The sequence below is a fragment of the Lepidochelys kempii genome, chromosome 10 (genome assembly GCF_965140265.1).
Source record: "Lepidochelys kempii isolate rLepKem1 chromosome 10, rLepKem1.hap2, whole genome shotgun sequence".
Lineage (NCBI taxonomy): Eukaryota > Metazoa > Chordata > Testudines > Cheloniidae > Lepidochelys > Lepidochelys kempii.
Window position 1 is genome coordinate 71,164,642 of NC_133265.1, and position 19,124 is coordinate 71,183,765.

The 19,124-nt window shown below is 47.2% G+C and overlaps 1 protein-coding gene across 3 annotated transcripts in view; it reads left to right on the top strand.

Moving 5' to 3' along the window:
• NTRK3 (neurotrophic receptor tyrosine kinase 3) overlaps nucleotides 1–18,657 on the top strand; it is a 455,727-nt gene extending 437,070 nt beyond the window's left edge. For all 3 annotated transcript variants that reach the window (XM_073304182.1, XM_073304180.1, XM_073304181.1), the window contains 2 exons: nucleotides 12,770–12,928; nucleotides 16,378–18,657. In XM_073304182.1, the coding sequence (XP_073160283.1) occupies nucleotides 12,770–12,928; nucleotides 16,378–16,563 (345 nt within the window). In that variant the 3' untranslated portion in view covers nucleotides 16,564–18,657. The remainder of the gene's footprint in view (nucleotides 1–12,769; nucleotides 12,929–16,377) is intronic.
• The last annotated feature ends 467 nt before the right edge of the window (nucleotides 18,658–19,124 follow it).

Consider the following 19,124-nt stretch of genomic DNA (forward strand, 5'->3'; position numbering starts at 1 on the left):
CCATTAGCATCACATATCAAATCACAGCATCATCACAGTGTCTAAAATGTGTGTGCTCCAAATCCTCTCTAGCGCTGCCTTAACCCTGGTTCTGCTTTCCTCATACTTCTCCCGCATTGACCAGTGTCAAAGCAGGCATTGCTTCCCTAATGGCATTGGCTAGTTTAATCACATCATTAGTGGGTGTGATGTTGCAATCCTGAATGTTGAGATCTTTATTCTGACATGGGATGTAGTGTGTTTGGTTGACATGCCATCCAGGCCTTCTCTGCCAATAACTGGTATTTGACTAGGCCAGCAATCAAAAGCAACTTCAGTCTGAGGTTGCTCAATATTTCTTTGAGGTTTTCAAGCTGATAACCCACTGTTTTAAAACAGAGTGAGAATCTCATCCTAAGGGGAGGGGTGAAAGCACCGTCACCCAGGATGTTTAAATAGACTGGAGAGGACAAAGCACTAGCAGAGGTACAGTAAGGAACTGTCCTGTAGTTGTTGGCCCACAAAAGATTGACTAAATGTGACCGAATGGATTTTGATGAGATGGCCCTGATTTAATGGGGACTGTCTACCTATCATATTTCTAAAGGATCCATCACCTTGGGGAAGCACTAAAGCTTTGTAGGCTAAAACTTCTGCTACATTTGCAGAACAATAAGGGGCAGATTTTTGAAATAGCCCTTTAATTTTTATACACACTTTCACACACATCTCTTGTTTGCACACACAATTTAGGAAACTGCATATGCAGTTTAGGCACGCAACTGTATGCATGAGAGGTACATCTGTGCAGTTTTTAATATCTGACCCAGCGAGTTTATTAAGTTATTATGGGCTGGTACAGTATCCACCCAGGGTAGGACAAGAAGTAATCAGCTTAGTTTGTAGCAAGTGAGATTTAGATTGGATATTAGGAAAAAATTTCTAACTATAAGTATAGTTAAGACCTAGAATGGGTTACCTATGGAGATTGTGCAACTTGTGCTTAAAAACCTCCAGTGTTGGGAATGCCACAAACAACTGTCAGAGATGGTCTAGGTATACTTGGTCCTACCTCAGCCCAGAGGGATGGACTACATGACCTTTTGAGATCTCTTCTAGCCCTACATTTCTATGGTTCTAGGATGTTCCATTGCAGCATGATGTGCTAACATCACAACATTGCAGTGCAGCTGGGTTCAACACAGAGGACAACGCCGGGAGCTTTCAGGTCTCCCTCCAGAGTAACTGTTTCACATATAGAAAGGGATTTATGTATCATGGGGTTCCCAGGCCCTACATTGTGTTAAATTTCTGTCTTTAAGCCACCAGGACATTTCTGTCTCTGGCTGCCAGGCGTGAGCTCAGTGAAACTGACATTAATAGGAAATAGATTTCCAAACAATCAACCCTAATGAATTTTGAAAATTATTATGATTAATGCCAAGGAAGTTGAACTGATTATCCAGCATCCAGAAGTTAAGTAATGGAGCCTTCTCTAAATCATGTATACTCTTCAGTCAAAAAGAAAAGGAGGACTTGTGGCACCTTAGAGACTAACCAATTTATTAGAGCATAAGCTTTCGTGAGCTACAGCTCACTTCCTCAGATGCATATCGTGGAAACTGCAGCAGGCTTTATATATACACAGAGAATATGAAACAATACTATATTCTCTGTTTCATATTCTCTGTGTATATATAAAGCCTGCTGCAGTTTCCACGATATGCATCTGAGGAAGTGAGCTGTAGCTCACGAAAGCTTATGCTCTAATAAATTGGTTAGTCTCTAAGGTGCCACAAGTCCTCCTTTTCTTTTTGCGAATACAGACTAACACGGCTGTTACTCTGAAACTCTTCAGTCAGGAGTTGATCTGGCTGCAGATGAAAAACGGGCATCATTGCTCCTGAGAGGGTGTCCTGGGCAGGACAGAGAGAAAGGGGTAATGGAGAGGAGAGATTAAGAGATACCAAGATGACACTGTCTTTGCATGTAGCGGTAACACATGCAATTTGTTTTACCACTGCAGTTTTTTGAGCTTCATACCTCAGCCCATTTTGTGAGTTTACTTGCATATTACTGAGCAAGGATCTACTGACATAAAACTCCACAGTTCATGCCCCGAGATGAGGCATGTAGAAGACATTGCTTGCAGCCTGCTGTTTTGACTTATCGCCCGTCTGTCTGATTAGCTGTTGATCCCTGACACACCCATCACTGTATTATCAGGTCACTGTCAGGTTGCATCACAACGCATGATGTGATGATGTAGTGCCGGCTCCAAAACATATGCGGTTGTATGATCTTGCAGATATGGGAGACTTTAAAATCAGTCTGAAGGCTGGTAATACTCAGCCCCAAAGAGATGTCAGTTGGCCTAATGCCAGAATGATGCTGGGAGAGTGTAAAGCAAAAGAGAAGGTGGTTGGAGGGGTTTGGATAACATCAGGGGTAGCCAAAGTGTTGGTCAGCAGGCCACAATGGCCTGCAGAGTTCTCCAGTGTCCCTCACAGGAACCCTTATCACTAAACCCTGGGGGCTGCCCCTAGAGACTCATGCAAATTTCCATGTTTATCCAAGCAACATTAGCTTCTCAGCGCATGATAGAAAATTACACGCTGGGACCACTAGTATCTTGGGTCAATATGGAGCATTACATGCTGGTACCGGTAGCTTCCATGGGCCACACCTCTTTATTAAAGTGGGATACAGCTGGAAGACATTCCATTGCATGGATATTAGGTACTTCTGTTCACCTATGCAGCCTTTTCCCTGCGCAGTTGGGGCAGTGCCTGGGACGTGGTGTCTGTAGTAGCGGATGTGGTTATGAAGATGGTAGCATTGCTGGTGGCCGCACTGAGCACTTTGCAAACCAGAGCTGAGAAAGGCTTTCCTTGCTGTTACTCCAGGCATTTGGCTTGTGTCCGGGCTGCACCTGGGACAGTTTGCAGGACCAGCTGCCTCCCCAGCTGAACAAAATATGACTGTGAGGTGTAAAACACCACACGTGCTCAGAAGGTACTATTTTTGAGGCATCGTTTTGGAAGCAAAAGCAAAATGCTGGATCTTGCTCCTTTGCATATGTGCATATGATTAGCCTAGCTCATTCATAGCAGTAGGTGCTGATGTCTGAGCTCTGGGAACAAGAGGGGAGGGTTGAGCTGTGGTTTGGGCACGCTGAGTTCTTGTCTGTGTTCTTGGCAAACATAATTTAAAATATCTGTGAGATTAATCCTCTATTTCCCATTTTGTAACCTCTCTCCATGTTACCTCTGGCATTTCTAGGCGGCAGGTAATAAGAGAGAGAGCAATCCTGGATGCAGGCAGCTCTTAGAGTAGCAATGATTTATCTCAGGCCATTCTGAGGCAGCAGACTTTACCTCTAGCTACAGCCACCCCTCCATGTCTGCTCCCCCTCATTTGCATAAGTAATTGGCAGCTTGTTAATGGCTCATTAGGAATGCTGAAAACCGTGGGATTGAAACAAACTCAAAGGAGCAGAGACGGGGAAGGGTGAAAAGGACGGGGTCCTGGCTTGCAAATTACACTTCTGAATTCCACCTGATTCAGAATTCGGGTCATAAACCAACCGGATTGTTAAATGAAGTAAGGAAAAACAATGTCAATGGGAGGCTTTATTTTTAGACGTGTATTTAAACACAGAATGCGAGTCTGGAGGGAACAAATAGTCCATCTGCCTCCAGGAGGCTTGTCTCGCCTCCTTCCTGACCTTGCAGTAACTTTATCTGGTCATCTCCCCCTATCTCATAGCAGGTATATCCAGCTCTCTACATCCACCTTATGAGAAGTGCATTTAGTTCCCTGTTCCAGTAGAGGTGATTCCAGCCTCCTCTCCTCACCTCACAGCCAGGGCACTGCATCCTCCCACCTCGTGACAAGTAAGGGGACACAGGTGCCAGCTACTGTCTGGTTAGGAGAGGCCATGCCTATTTGTAAACACAGACACTGTCAACATGTGCAGGGCACTTCACTGCGAGCTATGAACCTGGCCCAGTTTTTGCCCTATAAGATATAAGCTGCCTGCAGCTATTGACATCCAGGCAGGACGCAAGGCCTGCTGTGTGAAGCCATGAGCGTGCAGAGCTGGCTGTGTAATCGTTACACAAAGACACTGGAGATTAGTGCAAAGGCTGCAACTGGCATCCCCATGGGCAGTGCAGGGAATGCAAAGCAGCTGCATCAAGGAGACACAAGAGGCTGAAGAAAATCAGTTGGTGTTTGTTCGTTTTTTGGGGGGAAGGCGATAGTTAATTCTCCACTCTGGCTGCAGCAGCCGGGACCATCTGACTGAGTGAAGTCACAAGACCCCAAGTCTCTCGCCTGTCCTGCTGGATCATGGATGAAGAACAAGAGCTTAAAAGCCCTGAGTGCAGTGTGTCCTCTCCCCTGCTGTAGGCCTGAGCTGTGCCCAGGAAAGAATTTAGGTTACATGGAAGGGCTAAAGCAGGGCAAGAAAGGAGGAGGGGCAGTCTGTCTGATCTGCTCTTTGCAAGGAGCAGCAAGCCTGACATTTGCAGTGAGAGGTTCTGTTGACGGGGAAAGAGCATGGACTGCAAAGTAGAGCAGCAGCAGGAGGTCCCCAATCAGGGGAATTGCTTTGCAAAGTCTTCATGATGACACAGGATACTCCCCCTCCAGCTAGTGTGTTCAGATAGGAGAGATCCGTGTAATTCTGAAGGCAAGTTGGGGCTGGTGAGAGGACCTGTGTTAGGAACATCTACATAACTCAGAGGCTTTGCCTGCATGAATCTGGGACCTCTGTTGCAGCTTTGGAGCTGGACCACATTGAGTTACGCATCTGCCTTGCAGTCTTTCCGAGTCTTTTTCACACATTTATAAGGGCAAGTGACGTTCTGGTACCAAACAGCAGCCTCTCTATTGAGTGGGATCCTTTCCATTTGATTTTTCTTGCAAAAAGGAATGAAACAAGGAACTGTTTACTTTTAATTTGAGGTTACAGTGCCATTGTTGATGATAATATCGTCTTACATTTCTCTAGGGCATTTCATCATGTATAAATACATACATGGTAAAATGGAATTCCATCTCCCCCAACTCCAAATGAATACCCACACACCCATATGCACTTAAATGCAGCTACCTCTGGGGTGGAACATGCCAGCTGTTTAATAGCAAAGCAGCAAGACAGTTTAGAAAAGAAAAAAGAAGTGTAATGTCTGCAGGGAATATTTCGAGAAGCAGAATGTAGCTGAAAATTAGCCAGGACATCAGGGCTAACACCCTGCCCTTGAACAAAGTGCCCTGGAATCCTTAATGAACACAGAGGGTCTCACTTTTACATCTAATTTGAAAACTGGCACTTCCAGCAGCACGGTATCTACTAGCGCCACACTAAGGCATTGGATTCAGCACAGACTCCCAGGGAAGGCTGCCCCTTTCTGGATTTTCAGCAACACTAGGAATTTCTGAGGGGTCTTCCATCCCAACCCTTACAAAGGGCAACCCTGCTTAGCTTGTGAGCACTCACAAAATCACAACCTGCTGTGGTGGACAGATGGCAGCATCACTTGGTTTTGTTTTAAGTGGCAGCATAGCCAAATGCAGAGGTTTTTCCTGCATCTTAGCTGCATTCGCTCTGCTCTGACGTCCTCTCAGAAGAAGAGCCAGGCACCTGCCATTTTTATTTACTCAAGACTGCTCTAGATTACTGAACAGCAAGTATTGTCCTTAGCAGAAATGAACGCGTCCTGATGGGGGACACATCTGGTTGTTGGAAGAAGGTCCAGAGGTGAGAATCTTCAGGTGCTTTTGGTGCTGAGGTTCTAAAGGACATGCGCACATGTTCCATCCCATCCCAGCCTGGGAAGTCAGCCAGTTGTGCAATTAAAGGAGAGCCCTGCTTCAACCCCCACACACAACAGAGTTGAGACAGCAACCAAAGAGCATGTGTCCTGTCACCAGGTTTAAAAGGAATTAATTTGCTGAATGGATTCAACTGCACTCACAAACCAAACAGGCAGGGAGATGGCACCAAGTTCTCTAATTCCCCCTACCTCATCCAGGAAGAAATCAAGCAAACAACATCTAACCTTGCAGCACACAAAAGGTGAAATTCACCAGAAAACTGCCTCATTTAAAGAGACACATTTTCTGTGGTTCAGACCTGAGTAGCTTTTCCGTGAGGCACCAGCAAAAGCGACAAGAGCAGAGGCCTCCCAAATGAATGCCAGCCATGTGAGCTTTCCTCCTTCCAAGCGATGCCCTGTGTACATTGAACAGTTTCCGCTAGACCTGGATCACAAATTTGGGTCAGGCTCAGTTAGAGGGTGTTTGGAGGAGTTGGATTCTGGATCCTAACTCACCTGCTGGCTCTTATCTCCAGAGTGGGGATCAGAACCAAAAACCCTAGATCCAAAGTTCACGGGAGTTCTGGGCTAGGGTTTTGGCCCAGGCCTGTCTTTAGTTTTGGCTACATCTAAGAGAGTCCATCCAAGCGCCTCCTTGTCTGAAACACTGCACTACCTTGGCAAGCTTCTCCGTGACTTGCTGCTGTATGGCCACACTCACTAGGGATGGCATGTCTTTTTAGTCCTTCCTAATCAGAAAGCTGGGACAAGGAGACTTCTTTCCCCAGACACCAGGCTTCCTTCCTGGCAGTCAAACCTGGAGCCTTATAATAATAATCGTACATAGCACTTATATAGCTTTACATCTTCAAAGTGCTATACTAGCATTAACTAATTATCCCTCTCCCTAATGGCCATTAATCCTGGCCTTTCATGAACCTTCCGCATTTCCCTGAGGTTCAGCTCTAATACAGCAATAAGCCACTCTCAGGGAGTGGCCTGCTATCTTGCAATCTGCTGTCTCGGATGTTTAATGAGGCCCCAAAGAAAAGGCCAGGTGCCCTGGGCCATTGGAAATGTGTGATTATAGAACAGTGCATGACCTTGAGAGTGGTTTATCCTGATTCTAAGATGGCTGTGTTATCAAAAGACAGTTCTCCACAGCTCTGAAGCAAATGCACCGCAGGCTGCATTCATTTGTGGGCATCACGTTACCAGGAAAGTATTGGAAGGAGCAGAGCAATGGAAAGGATATGAAAGCTGGAGACGTTGATTTAGAGAGAAAAAGTAAGAGCTAAAGCTGTCCAGCTAGGTTCGGCCACCACTAAGGTGGGGATGGGGGAAGGCTGCAAATAGGTTGTGTGTTTATACAGCAACTAGCACAGGGATCGGCAACCTTTGGCACACGGCCCATCAGGGAAACCCCCTGCCGGGCCGGGCCGGTTTGTTTATCTGCAGCGTCCGCAGGTTTGGCCGATCGCAGCTCCCACTGGCCGTGGTTCACCGTTCCAGGCCAATGGGGGCTGCGGGAAGGGCTGCCAGCACATCCCTCAGCCCACACCGCTTCCTGCAGCCCCCATTGGCCTGGAACGGTGAACCACGGCCAGTGGGAGCTGCGATCGGCCAAACCTGCGGACGCTGCAGATAAACAAACTGGCCCGGCCCACTAGGGGCTTTCCCTGGTGGGCCGCGTGCCAGTGGTTGCTGATCCCTGAACTAGCACAGGTGCTACTAGGGGTCCTGGGCACAACTAGGGCTCTTTGGTGCTATAAAAAGAACAGGAGTACTTGTGGCACCTTAGAGACTAACAAATTTATTAGAGCATAAGCTTTCGTGGGCTACAGCTCACTTCATCAGATGCATAGAATGGAACATGTAGTAAGAAGAAATATATATACATACAGATAAATTGGAAGTTACCATACAAACTGTGAGAGGCTAATTAGTTAAGATGAGCTATTATCAGCAGGAGAAAAAACCTTTTGTAGTGATAATCAAGTTGGCCCATTTAGACAGTTGACAAGAAGGTGTGAGGAGGATACTTAACATGGGGAAATAGATTCAATATGTGTAATGACCCAGACACGCCCAGTCTCTATTCAAACCCAAGTTAATGGTGTCTAGTTTGCATATTAATTCAAGCTCAGCAGTTTCTCATTGGAGTCTGTTTTTGAAGCTTTTCTGTTGCAAAATTGCCACCCTTAAATCTTTTACTGAGTGGCCACAGAGACTGAAGTATTCTCCTACCAGTTTTTGAACGTTATGATTCCTGATGTCAGATTTGTGTCCATTTATTCTTTTGCATAGAGACTGTCCAGTTTGGCCAACGTATATGGCAGAGGGGCATTGCTGGCACATGATGGCATATATCACATTGGTAGATGTGCAGGTGAACGAGCCCCTGATGGCGTGGCTAATGTGATTAGGTCCTATGATGGTGTCACTTGAATAAATATGTGGACAGAGTTGGCATCGGGCTTTGTTGCAAGGATAGGTTCCTGGGTTAGTGTTTTTGTTGTGTGGTTTGTGGTTGCTGGAGAGTATTTGCTTCAGGTTGGGGGGCTGTTTGTAAGTGAGGACTGGTCTGTCTCCCAAGATCTGAGAGTGAGGGATCATTTTTCAGGATAGGTTGTAAATCTTTGATGATGCGCTGGAGAGGTTTTAGTTGGGGGCTGAAGGTGACAGCTAGTGGCGTTCTGTTGTTTTCTTTGTTGGGCCTGTCCTGTAGTAGGTGACTTCTGGGTACTCTTCTGGCTCTGTCAATCTGTTTCTTCACTTCAGCAGGTGGGTATTGTAGTTTTAAGAATGCTTGACAGAGATCTTGTAGGTGTTTGTCTCTGTCTGAGGGATTGGAGCAAATGCGATTGTATCTTAGAACTTGGCTGTAGACAATGGACTGTGTGGTGTGTCCTGGATGGAAGCTGGAGGCATATAGGTAAGAATAGCGGTCAGTAGGTTTCCGGTATAGGGTGGTGTTTATGTGACCATCGCTTATTAGCACAGTAGTGTCCAGAAAATGGACCGCTTGTGTGGATTGGTCTAGGCTGAGGTTGATGGTGGGATGGAAATTGTTGAAATCATGGTGGAATTCCTCAAGGGCAATAGTTATTTGTAGCAATGATACAGAGAGTTTAAATAGAAAGGAGGATGGGGTTCTTTTGGAGCAAAAGAGAAGAAAGGAAGAATTTAGGCTCAATGTCAGGATAAACTTCTTGAGAGTGAAACCTGTGACTGGGTTGTAGAACGTCTCTCAACGGGAGTTGTGGGAGTTGCATCATTTGGGACTTTGAAGACTGCACTGGACAATTCTGCATTGCCCCAGGGAGACAGGTCTGGATTTCAGAAGAGCTCTTTTCTAGCTCTATCGTGTCTCATTCTGGGTGGGAGTGGTGGAGGGTGGAGAAGAGAGTGACAGGAATCTTTCAGAAATGATTTTGAAGCAGCAGTCTCTTGACAAGGAGTCAGCCTGCATGATCACTGTTATTGCAGGAAACTGCCACCCTGGGCTCTGTCTCAGTAAACTGTGGATTGATTGAAACAAACTTTCATCTTCCCTATAAAGATCCGTAATGATTCTCTCCAGAGCCAAGGACATGAAATGTAAATTGGCTCTGCAAAAGGAAAAATAGTCTGTTTTGTAGACAGGTTTGTTTAATAGCCTCATTTCTCTCCAGTGCTTTTGCCAATGCATGCTACTCCAGGTGGTCCCAGGTACAGTGAACAGGCCTGGGAATCACGCTTATGTGATTATACAGTGGGAGGCAGAGGTTAAGAACAGGGAAGAACCCCCGAAGTGCAAAGTCTGTTGTAGCCAGCACATGGTGTAAGGAGGATCTTCTGTTATCCAGGCCACATGCCAGTTTATGTAGTATTGCCTATGCAGTCCAATCTGTCTGCTCTCAATTCTAGATTATAACATTTGCAATATTAACAAACAGCGGGGCATAGTAGACTGAGCACAGGGCTGAGATCCAGGAACTCCTGTTTTCAATACCCAGCTCTGCCATGACTGACTGTGTGACCTCAGGCAAAGTCCTATCCCCTCTCTGTGCTTCAGTTTCCCCATCTGTGAAATTGGGATTATAATTTATATCCCTAATCAACCTTGTACATGGCTGGTGAGGAGTTAATGGCTGTGCTTCGAAAACGTAAAATGACAGGTATTACATTAACTCTGGGTCCACTGAAAGCTGCTATCCTTCTGAAATACAGAACTCCCAAGAAACCCTTACATACAGCTCTAGGTTGGGCATATTTTGGGCTCCAGAGTCTTTTGTTTTTGCCTACGTCCATCTTCCTAAGGAATTATTGGTATTTTTTTCAATAACAAATAGTTGCACATGAAGTACAGAGATGAGATGAGATGAGCCCCTTGGCACTGCAAGTCTGTGAACAGATTAACTAAGCCAACATTCTGTCGTTACATCCTTGGGACAACAGCTGACCTTGTATTTCACTTTATGGGTAATTTTTCCCCAATGTGTGTCTAGAGAAGGCCAATGACTTGGCTCATGATTTGGCTCATTAGAGATGAGATGGACTGTTGGTTCATTTCTCTACTTTCAGAGCCAGATCCTCAGCTGGTATAAATTGTTGTAGTTGCATTGAAGCCAAGGAAGCTACACACCAGTTTATACCAGCTGAGGATCTGGCACACAAACTTCCTGACTGGCCCGGATCTAGTTCAAAAGGAAGTTAAATGCACACAATATATATTTCACTACTTGTATGTCGAACAAGCGCCAAGATAGGGCAGATTTACAGAGCTCTGCAATGATTTCAGGATTGTTGGAAAACGGAGTCAGTGCTACTAAAGGAGTGCGGAGAGCCAAACATTAGCACAAAATAATTTTCACTAACCAGCTTGGATATATGTCATGTTGTGTTGACAAAGAATTTCCTTGGAGCCCTTCAAAATAAGGGAAAGCAAGTCATAAAAGCTGGAAGTGCAGGAAAGAGCTAAAATCGCAGCCAAGATTTAAAAGGAACAGAGGAAGAAGTCTTTCCAGTTGCAATAGGAATAGCATTCCTGGGGGTTCAAGGCAGCAAACGGAGAGTATTTCAGCCAAAGATGGATCTCTAACTGGGAGGTGTGGAGATACAATAAGCTTTTCAACCTCGCGAATTGCAGTTTTGAGCATCTGCGCACATTAAAGTGAAAGATCGTTTTGAGACTTTATCGTATTTCTGGTAAAATTAGGCTGTACTAAGAACTAGAGATGGGGCCAGTTGATAGAACTCTGAGAGACTGAATCTGCACCCCATTAAACTCTGGGGAAGTTTGGAACAGCACTTCCTGGTTAAGGGCTCTCTCTGCCCTGTGTATTACCCATGTCATAACTTACTTTGAACACCTCCTATTAAATTGTTTCTGTAGCTCAGTGCTGTAGCTTGCCTCTTTACTGACACCGCTTTATCACTAGCAGCAATCTAATGAAGCAGGGGAGGTTTCAGAATTCGTGAGGAAAGCAGGGACTTGCAAAGCGTTTTCTTTTTGAGTACTGTTGCCCCCTTGACAGAGCAGTAACTGAAACTGGGGGCCTGGCAGGATGGTTTCTCTTTGGGTGGGAAGCCAATGACATGGAGTCAGGGTACTGTCTTTGTGTCATCTGTTTACTTACAAAAACATACACCAGCCCTCTTTCCACAAATGGCAGCAGCAGCACCCTGCACGCAGGCTGCCCTGTGTTGCTGAAATTTCAGGTCAGGCACTCCGGCCCCTGTCCCAAGAAGCAGCAGTCTTTGCCTCTGCTCATCTCCAGAGACCGAGGAAGACTCCAGCCACTTCATTGCAGCTGCCACATGGTTGAACTTCCGTGCTTGCACTGCTCGGTATCCGTAATAGTATGACAAGAGCTTCCCAAGCGTGCGCGTGCAGACACACACTCACACAGAAGGAATTCTCGCAGCATCAGTACCAAAAAAATGGTAGTCTCTGGGATACTCTACCCTCGCAAGAGATGAATGCCAGAGACACGGAGCCATACTGCTCTCAACACCTGCTGTTCAAAACTCCTATCAATTAGTTATTCCCCCTGCAGATGGTGATTCCTGTATTGAAAGACAGAACAGAGAGAATCTGGTTCTACTAAGAGACTTTGAGTTGTACAAAAATCTCTAGCAAGGACAAGGCAATTCCTTCTGCTTGCCTGCTGCTGCTGCTGCTTGCGTACTTCCCCGTTGGACTGAAATGTACTGGCAATCGGGGAACTCTGTCCCAAAAATGCTTTCCCTGCCCAGCATTCCTCGGAGGAATAGTCTCAGGCTGTTATTTCAAGGGCTCCACAGATTTCAGACATTGTGAAGGGGAGGACTTTACTTTGTGAATAGGTTCTTATGCTGCGCCCATCACCATGGTATCTAAGAATTTGAAGGCCAAGCCTTCATCCACTGACTGTGCTTTTGCACCTGCAGTTGCTTGTCTCTGAGTGGATTCCTGGTGCAATTTTCTGGGTGAACACCCCTTTGTGCAGTTATTTAATAGGAGCCCAAACCGGTTTGAGGCTGTCCTAGGCAGCAGGAAAGCTATAAAGAACATTGACATACCTCTGCTGTACGTATTTCTATGTATTTCAGTCATAAAGCCGAATATGCCATTCACTCTGCAATATCTAGGCCCAGGAAGGCTAAGGATAGCACTTTGGTTTAGACCGTACATTTCCTGCCTTTTGTTGCTTCATCAGCAGTTGAACACGTTCTAGGCATTTTGTTGTGTTACTTTGTACGTCAGGTTTGGGAAGAGGGAAATCTTTGGAGCTCATCATTTATCTCAATATATTTCACTTCCAATCTGTCATATTAGGATATTAGCCAGTTTGCATTGATGGGTGAGTGTGTGTGGGTTAGAGGGAGGAGTTAGCTTGCCTAGCCTGTCTGAGCATCCACATGGGTAGCCTGCTCTAAGTGAAGCCTTTCCCCTCTCTTATGGCTCTGATAGATTTGCCTGTGCCTTTGTCCCCATGCAGGTTGGAGGACACACCATGCTGCCCATCCGCTGGATGCCCCCTGAGAGCATCATGTACCGGAAGTTCACAACAGAGAGTGACGTGTGGAGCTTTGGGGTGATCCTCTGGGAGATCTTCACATATGGGAAGCAGCCCTGGTTCCAGCTCTCAAACACAGAGGTACAGGATAAACCATAGCATCTTTGGCTGGGGAGGGGAGATGAGGCGAGACATGATGGAAAGGAGCATAGTCACACAGCATGCTTCTTGCAGGAAGTTTCGGGCACTTTGAGATCTGGAGGTGGGTTATTTCGCCTCCCTTATCCATCTTGGAAGCCGGGGTACACCACCGCCTTCCACATTCTCAGGAGGAAGTCCTAGCCCTCCCCCACCTTGGGTGCCATTGTCCATAACAGCGTCATGGCCTCGCAGAGGAAGGGCTAGGTGAAGCCATGGCTTCCATCTGGGAAATGTAGCCTGACAGAGGCTCTTACTTTGAGAAGAGCCCCCAACCCATAATTCCTCCCATTCCACTCCCTGCCCCTTCCTCCTAGGTTTGAGTCAGCCACAAGTAAAGTAAGGTACATGGGGGCTAATGCACCCAACACTGGCACTGGGTTGGCTGGGCTGACTTTAAGGAGCAGCTTGTTGCAAGTAAATTATTTCCAGCAGAATTCCCAACCTCGGGTATGTAAAATGTTGGTCACAGCGAGGGCTGCAGGTGGCGAGGGGCAGGGATGGGGTGGACCCCAATATTTATAGAAAGCTGGGTCAGGCTGTTCAGTGTGTACCCCAAAGTGGGGAAAAATTGGGAAATACCAATGCACAACGAACACCTATGGTCCAGGCACTTCCCTTGTATGTTCATGTACAACTCCCATTGACCCCAGTGGGAGTTGTGGGCGAATGCGGGAGGGACAGATCTGGCCATAAAAATGGAACATTATTGCTCATGGGGAGAAGGGCTGTTCTCCTTCCATTGCCCTCTTTGCAACAAGGCTTTCAGAGCAATCAGTGCACTGAGTTTGCGGGTCATCTCCCAGATGTTCACAATAACAGTGGTAATTAATGCTTGCCACTCTTATGGCTCTTTTTAGGCATAGAATTTAAAGCACCTTTCAGAGGGATAGCTATTATCCCTATTTCACAGATAGGGAAACTGAGGCAAAGAGCCTGACACAGTGATAGAGTTGAGAATAGATCCCAGGTCCCTTGATGCCCAAAACCATGATTTAGCAACATACCCACCACTTTGTTTGGCTAGATAAGCACAGAAGCACTCTCAGAACTGGGCTAGTAGGGGTTGCTGCAGGTCAGTTACATCCAGGGGAGGCAGGTCTGGAACAGCAGGCAGTGCTCCAGCTCACGTCTGAGTGCAGTGACAGAGCTGTGCCCAGGAAACGTGCACATTTTATCCTATTGTGTGTCTAATGGATTCCAGAAAAGTTACCTCTTTTAACAAGAAATGTGCATTTTCTGCTTTCCGGACACAGATCCCTTAATTGAGTGAGTGCAGAGAGGGACTATCCAAGGTGCTTCTTTACATCGCTGATACTTGCCCATTTGTGAGCTCAGTGCCCTTCCTGAAGCAGTACGCACAAACATTTTAGAGACACAAAGCGTGAGAGAAATGATCACAGAAGCCATTTGTTATGATACTTAATGAGCTGCTCTTGCATTTGCCTTGGAGATAAATACACACACACACACACAAATGAGTGTACATACATCCCACATGGATGAGCTGTCATGCTGGAACCCAGACCGCACAAATGTCTCTGCACCTGTCTCAGTTTCCCCATCTGTGAAATGGGGATAATCAAACTAACCCATCTACTAACCTTAAACAGCGCTTTGAACATATAAAGCTGGTACTGTTGGGCTAGGAATAGTACTGCCACATCCAGACAGGGTGACTTGTAACCATAGTCACCTCCATCTTTACCTGACCCTGTCTTTCCTCTGTCCCTTTCCCTTTTCTCCTCAAAGGAGAGAATTCATAGGCAACTTGTGCAAGACATTGCACATTAAATCTTCCCAAATGTTAGGGATGTGTTTGCTGTTGGCCTGCTGGTTAGAAGCAAGCTGTGGAGACTCATGCAGAGTCCAGGGGCCTCTGGAGAACTGACTCCACCAGATCTTAGATTCACTTTTAATGAGGATGAGCAGGTCTGGGACACACCTTCTCCACTCCGGGACATCTACAGGGGACACAAGTCTAGATTTTATCTGGCTGTTGGCTGGTTAAAGTTAAAATGAGCATTTTTAGACGTTCTGCTAAACACTAGATGAGACCCTCGCTGAGGGGAAGATGGAATAGGGCACATGGCTAGTGAAAGACCACCTGAAGACCCAAAGCTAGCCCTACTGGCTAAATCTAAACCTTGCTTCCTCTCTAAAGATAGGGGCTCACCATGGGTCTTTCAAATACAGGAAGCTTTTTAGTGGTCCTAGTTCATGTCTCTCTGCCTGCTCCACCAAGGCTCAGAAAGTTGTCTCTGCCATCAGCTGTACAGTGATGGAGCCTTGTCTGCAGCACTGCATTTCCATCGCCCTCCCGTCCACAGCTCTTCCTAATCGCTTTCTCTTCTCGCTATGTCTATGCAAATATCAGAGTGATAACTGTCTGTTTGGATGCGTGCTGGGCCCCATTACTAGTCACAAATGATAAACTTTAGGCCCCCCTCGCTGGTCTACTTGCCTCGCGAGTAGCACTGTTTGGGATCTGTGTTTATCTGCAGCGTGTGTTAGGTCAATCAGCTACGGCAGTGCCGGGTGACTCATCACTTCCCAGACAGGGGACTAGTCAGTAATAACAGCTCTCTGACAAGTCAGTTTTTCCTCCCTTTACAGCCTTTTCCCTGGCGAGCAGGATTCAAAAAGCAGGTGCTTGGGGAATTGTTTTCCCCTGGAGTCACTCTAAAGATGCCATTTCATGCTGCACGAGCCGCTCGCATTTTTCTCATTAGCGGCAACAACCTGACCTAGAGTGAGGTGTGAACATTTGCAAGATTTTCTTCCATCATGAATTTGATCCAAGATGAAACAGTGTTTTTTTTTTTTTCCTGCTTACAAACATCAAAAATTAGACAAATTTGCCCTGGGAGAGGCAGGTGGGAGATGTTGCTCTGAAATCCCCCTAGTAGAATTATCCTGAGTTTCACCATGGAAAAGGCTTTTATTTTCAGCAGGGGGAAAGACTGATGATATAAAAAAAATTAACTTTTTCTTAGACCACCAGGAAAACCTGACATGTCAGGTTCAGCCTCTCCTCTATATAAATTACCATTGGACTCCTTCTTTGACGAAGCCTTCTGGTCCATAGGTACAGTCAGGTAATTAGGTGTCAAACTGGGAGGAGTTGTGCCTGGAGTTAATAGTGGTTGCAAAATCAAAAGTATATTTCACTGAGATTGCAAAACTGCAGCTGCAAAGCAGGAGGCAGGTGCTGAGAATCTGTTGCTGCATATCACCTGCTGGGAGCCTGCACACCTCAAATCAGAGGGATCTGCTGGCTCCTTAGTGCTCTGATGAAATGTTGGTTACCATCCAGGGCTAAGCAGATTCGGCAAAGGGACATTTGCAGCGCTTCGTTGTGTGAGACTCACCCTCTCTGTTCTGCGTTTCAGGTCATCGAGTGCATCACCCAAGGCCGAGTCTTGGAGAGGCCTCGAGTTTGTCCCAAGGAGGTTTATGACATCATGTTGGGCTGCTGGCAGAGGGAACCTCAGCAGCGGCTCAACATCAAGGAAATCTACAAGATCCTTCATGCTCTTGGCAAGGCCACACCAATCTACCTGGACATCCTTGGCTAGCAGTGGCCACTTGTCAAAAGTTCCTGCTCCTTCCTTCCTCCACCCATCCTACCTCCTCTGCTCCCCACCCCTTTCAGCCCCCAAGCAAACATCTTCATATAAACTCAAGTGCCTGCTACACATACAACACTGAAAAACAAAACAAAACAACCTGTAAGGCAGTTTGGCTTATATATATTTATAGATATATAGATATAGATATATATACCTTCCACACCAATACAGAAAGAAGCTGCTGTTACAGAAACTATAAGACTTTAAAAAATAAAACAAAAAAGAAGAGAAGAAACTTAAAGTACTTAAAAAAAAAAAAAAGGAGGAATCTTTTCCCCCAAGCTGTGGAGAAGTGAAACATGACCTTGCTGTGCTTTGTCTGCTCGGGCTGAGCTCAAGACTCTTGCTAGCGCAGAGACTCAGTCCCAGGGAAAAGCTCTGGGAGGAGGCCCTGCCCCATTTGTAAGATATGCACTGAATGTGTGACTCAGTCCCCGCCTGGACATTTGGGCTCTGAACCAGGGCAGTGCCCCTGGAGGAACTTGCAATTCCACCCACCCACCTTCCCACCCTTTTCCTCCTTTTGACATTGCAGGACAATTTTTCTAATTTGCCAATTCTTAAATGTATAGACTCAAGGCTTTCGGAACATACAGTAAAGGATCGCGGCACCTACGGGTAAACCACACACGAGAAACAGCCACCCTCCCACAGAACACAGACAAGAGGAACTGAACCTTTCTATTGCCCAGCACCAATCCTTTGTCAGACTCTGGGGATCAGTGCTGGGGACCAGAGCAGCTGCCTGGGAGAGCCATACAGAGAGCAGAGTTGGGGAGGGGTCTGTGCCATTATAAGGATGCTTTGACCTCACTTTGGCATGCGGGACAGGCACCCAGCCCATGCGTCGCCCCCAAATAGGGGGTGTTTTTGAAAGCAAAACCATCCACCCTGCTTATTTTGCCAGGAGACATGGTAGAGATGTGAGGAGAGCCCCCGCCATACAGATGGGCCAAATTCATCCCTGGCGCAACAGCGCTGAAATCAGGGCTTTCCCCCCCAGCGTGTGTTCAAAGGCTGTAGTTTGTCATCTGGCTGGGGACTGGCTTGCACGGCTTCAGGGGTGCTCTTTAGGGTTAGTACGCCATGCTGCCCCTCCTTCCTTTCCCCCACCTCCACCATCCACCCCCCTCTCCCTTGGTCCAATACCTAGTATATCTGCCAAAGGGATGGGGGTGGTGCAGGGGAAACGAAGGGGTCTGGGAGATGGCTGGGAACCTATCAGCACCTGCCCAGGCCCTGTTGACATTCCCCTCACGTCTCCAGGCCCTGAAAGGATTGATGCATCTGCCTTTGAGCTGCTGTGAAAATGCAGAGGCTGAAGAATAGCTTCACTGGTAACCCGGGGAGCTGGGGGAGGGGAAGGCGGTGCTTTCCCGAGTAGACGGCTCAGCAAATGGCCACTGCGGCCAGCCTTGCATGTCAATGAGGACAAAGGCCTGGCCAAGGGGACTGGGACAGCCAAGGGAGGGGCAGAGAAGCAGTCCCTATCCCACGCCCCCATCAATAAAAGGAATCAACTTCCTGGCAAAAGGCTTCCTCAGAGGTGGGCTCCTGCTCGAAGCAGGCCTGGGAAACAAAACATTTCTGGTTTGTTTCTCCTCTGGCTAATGGAGGATGAGGGGACAACATGCTGCTTGGCAGCTCTAGCCAGGAGGAGGGTGCTGTCAAGGCAGAGTTTGAAAGGTGACAGCTGTAGACCCAGAAATAGCTTGTTGGGATGTGGCCCTTGTCATGGAAGGAGTGGGGGGATCTTCTCTCCTCCCCCCCATCCAACACCCCCCGCCCAGAGCAATCGACAGGGCAGGCTGCATTCGAGAAAGGATGCTTCTGTCCAGGTGGTGACATAGTTGTGGCTCGCTGCACAGAGGAAACCCCCTTCTCCGCCCCATACAATCACCCCATTTATCTGAAGCTGTCTTGCTGCTGGCTTAAATCAGAGGAGGGGGCCCTGGCACAGGGAGGGGAAGAAAGCAGATCCAGGGGAAGGCCCCTCTGGTGCTAGTGGAGTAGAGTCTGCAGGGGCTGAGGCTGCTGGAGAGGGGTGGGTGCAGTGGCTTATTTGGTCCAGGCGGTGCTTGCTGTAATAAAGACATTGGGGAGGGGAGAGGGAGGGGAGGGGAGACAAAATGTGACTCCTTGGCCTGCCTTACAAAAACCAGGATCTGTCAGTGCTTGGCGGTAAGGGGCGAGGCCAGTGCAGCAGACTCTGGAGTCAGGGCAGTGTGCTGGGTTGTTTGCGTTACAATGCTGAATGATTGTGTACGGGTCACTTTGAATAACAGAACTGAGCTGTTGGCAGGAGGACAGGCAGGGAAGGGGTGTTAATGGCCCCAGAGATCATAGAGAAACCACAATCTAGTGCCCCACTCCCCCCATGCTCTGCATGGCTTTGTTCTCCTGGGGCACCTGGACAATGGGAGCTGGCTTTGGTGAGGGGGACACCCCGTCTTTTCCCTTCCTACCCACCATTTAACTAACCCTTCAAACCCCTTTCCCCAGTCATA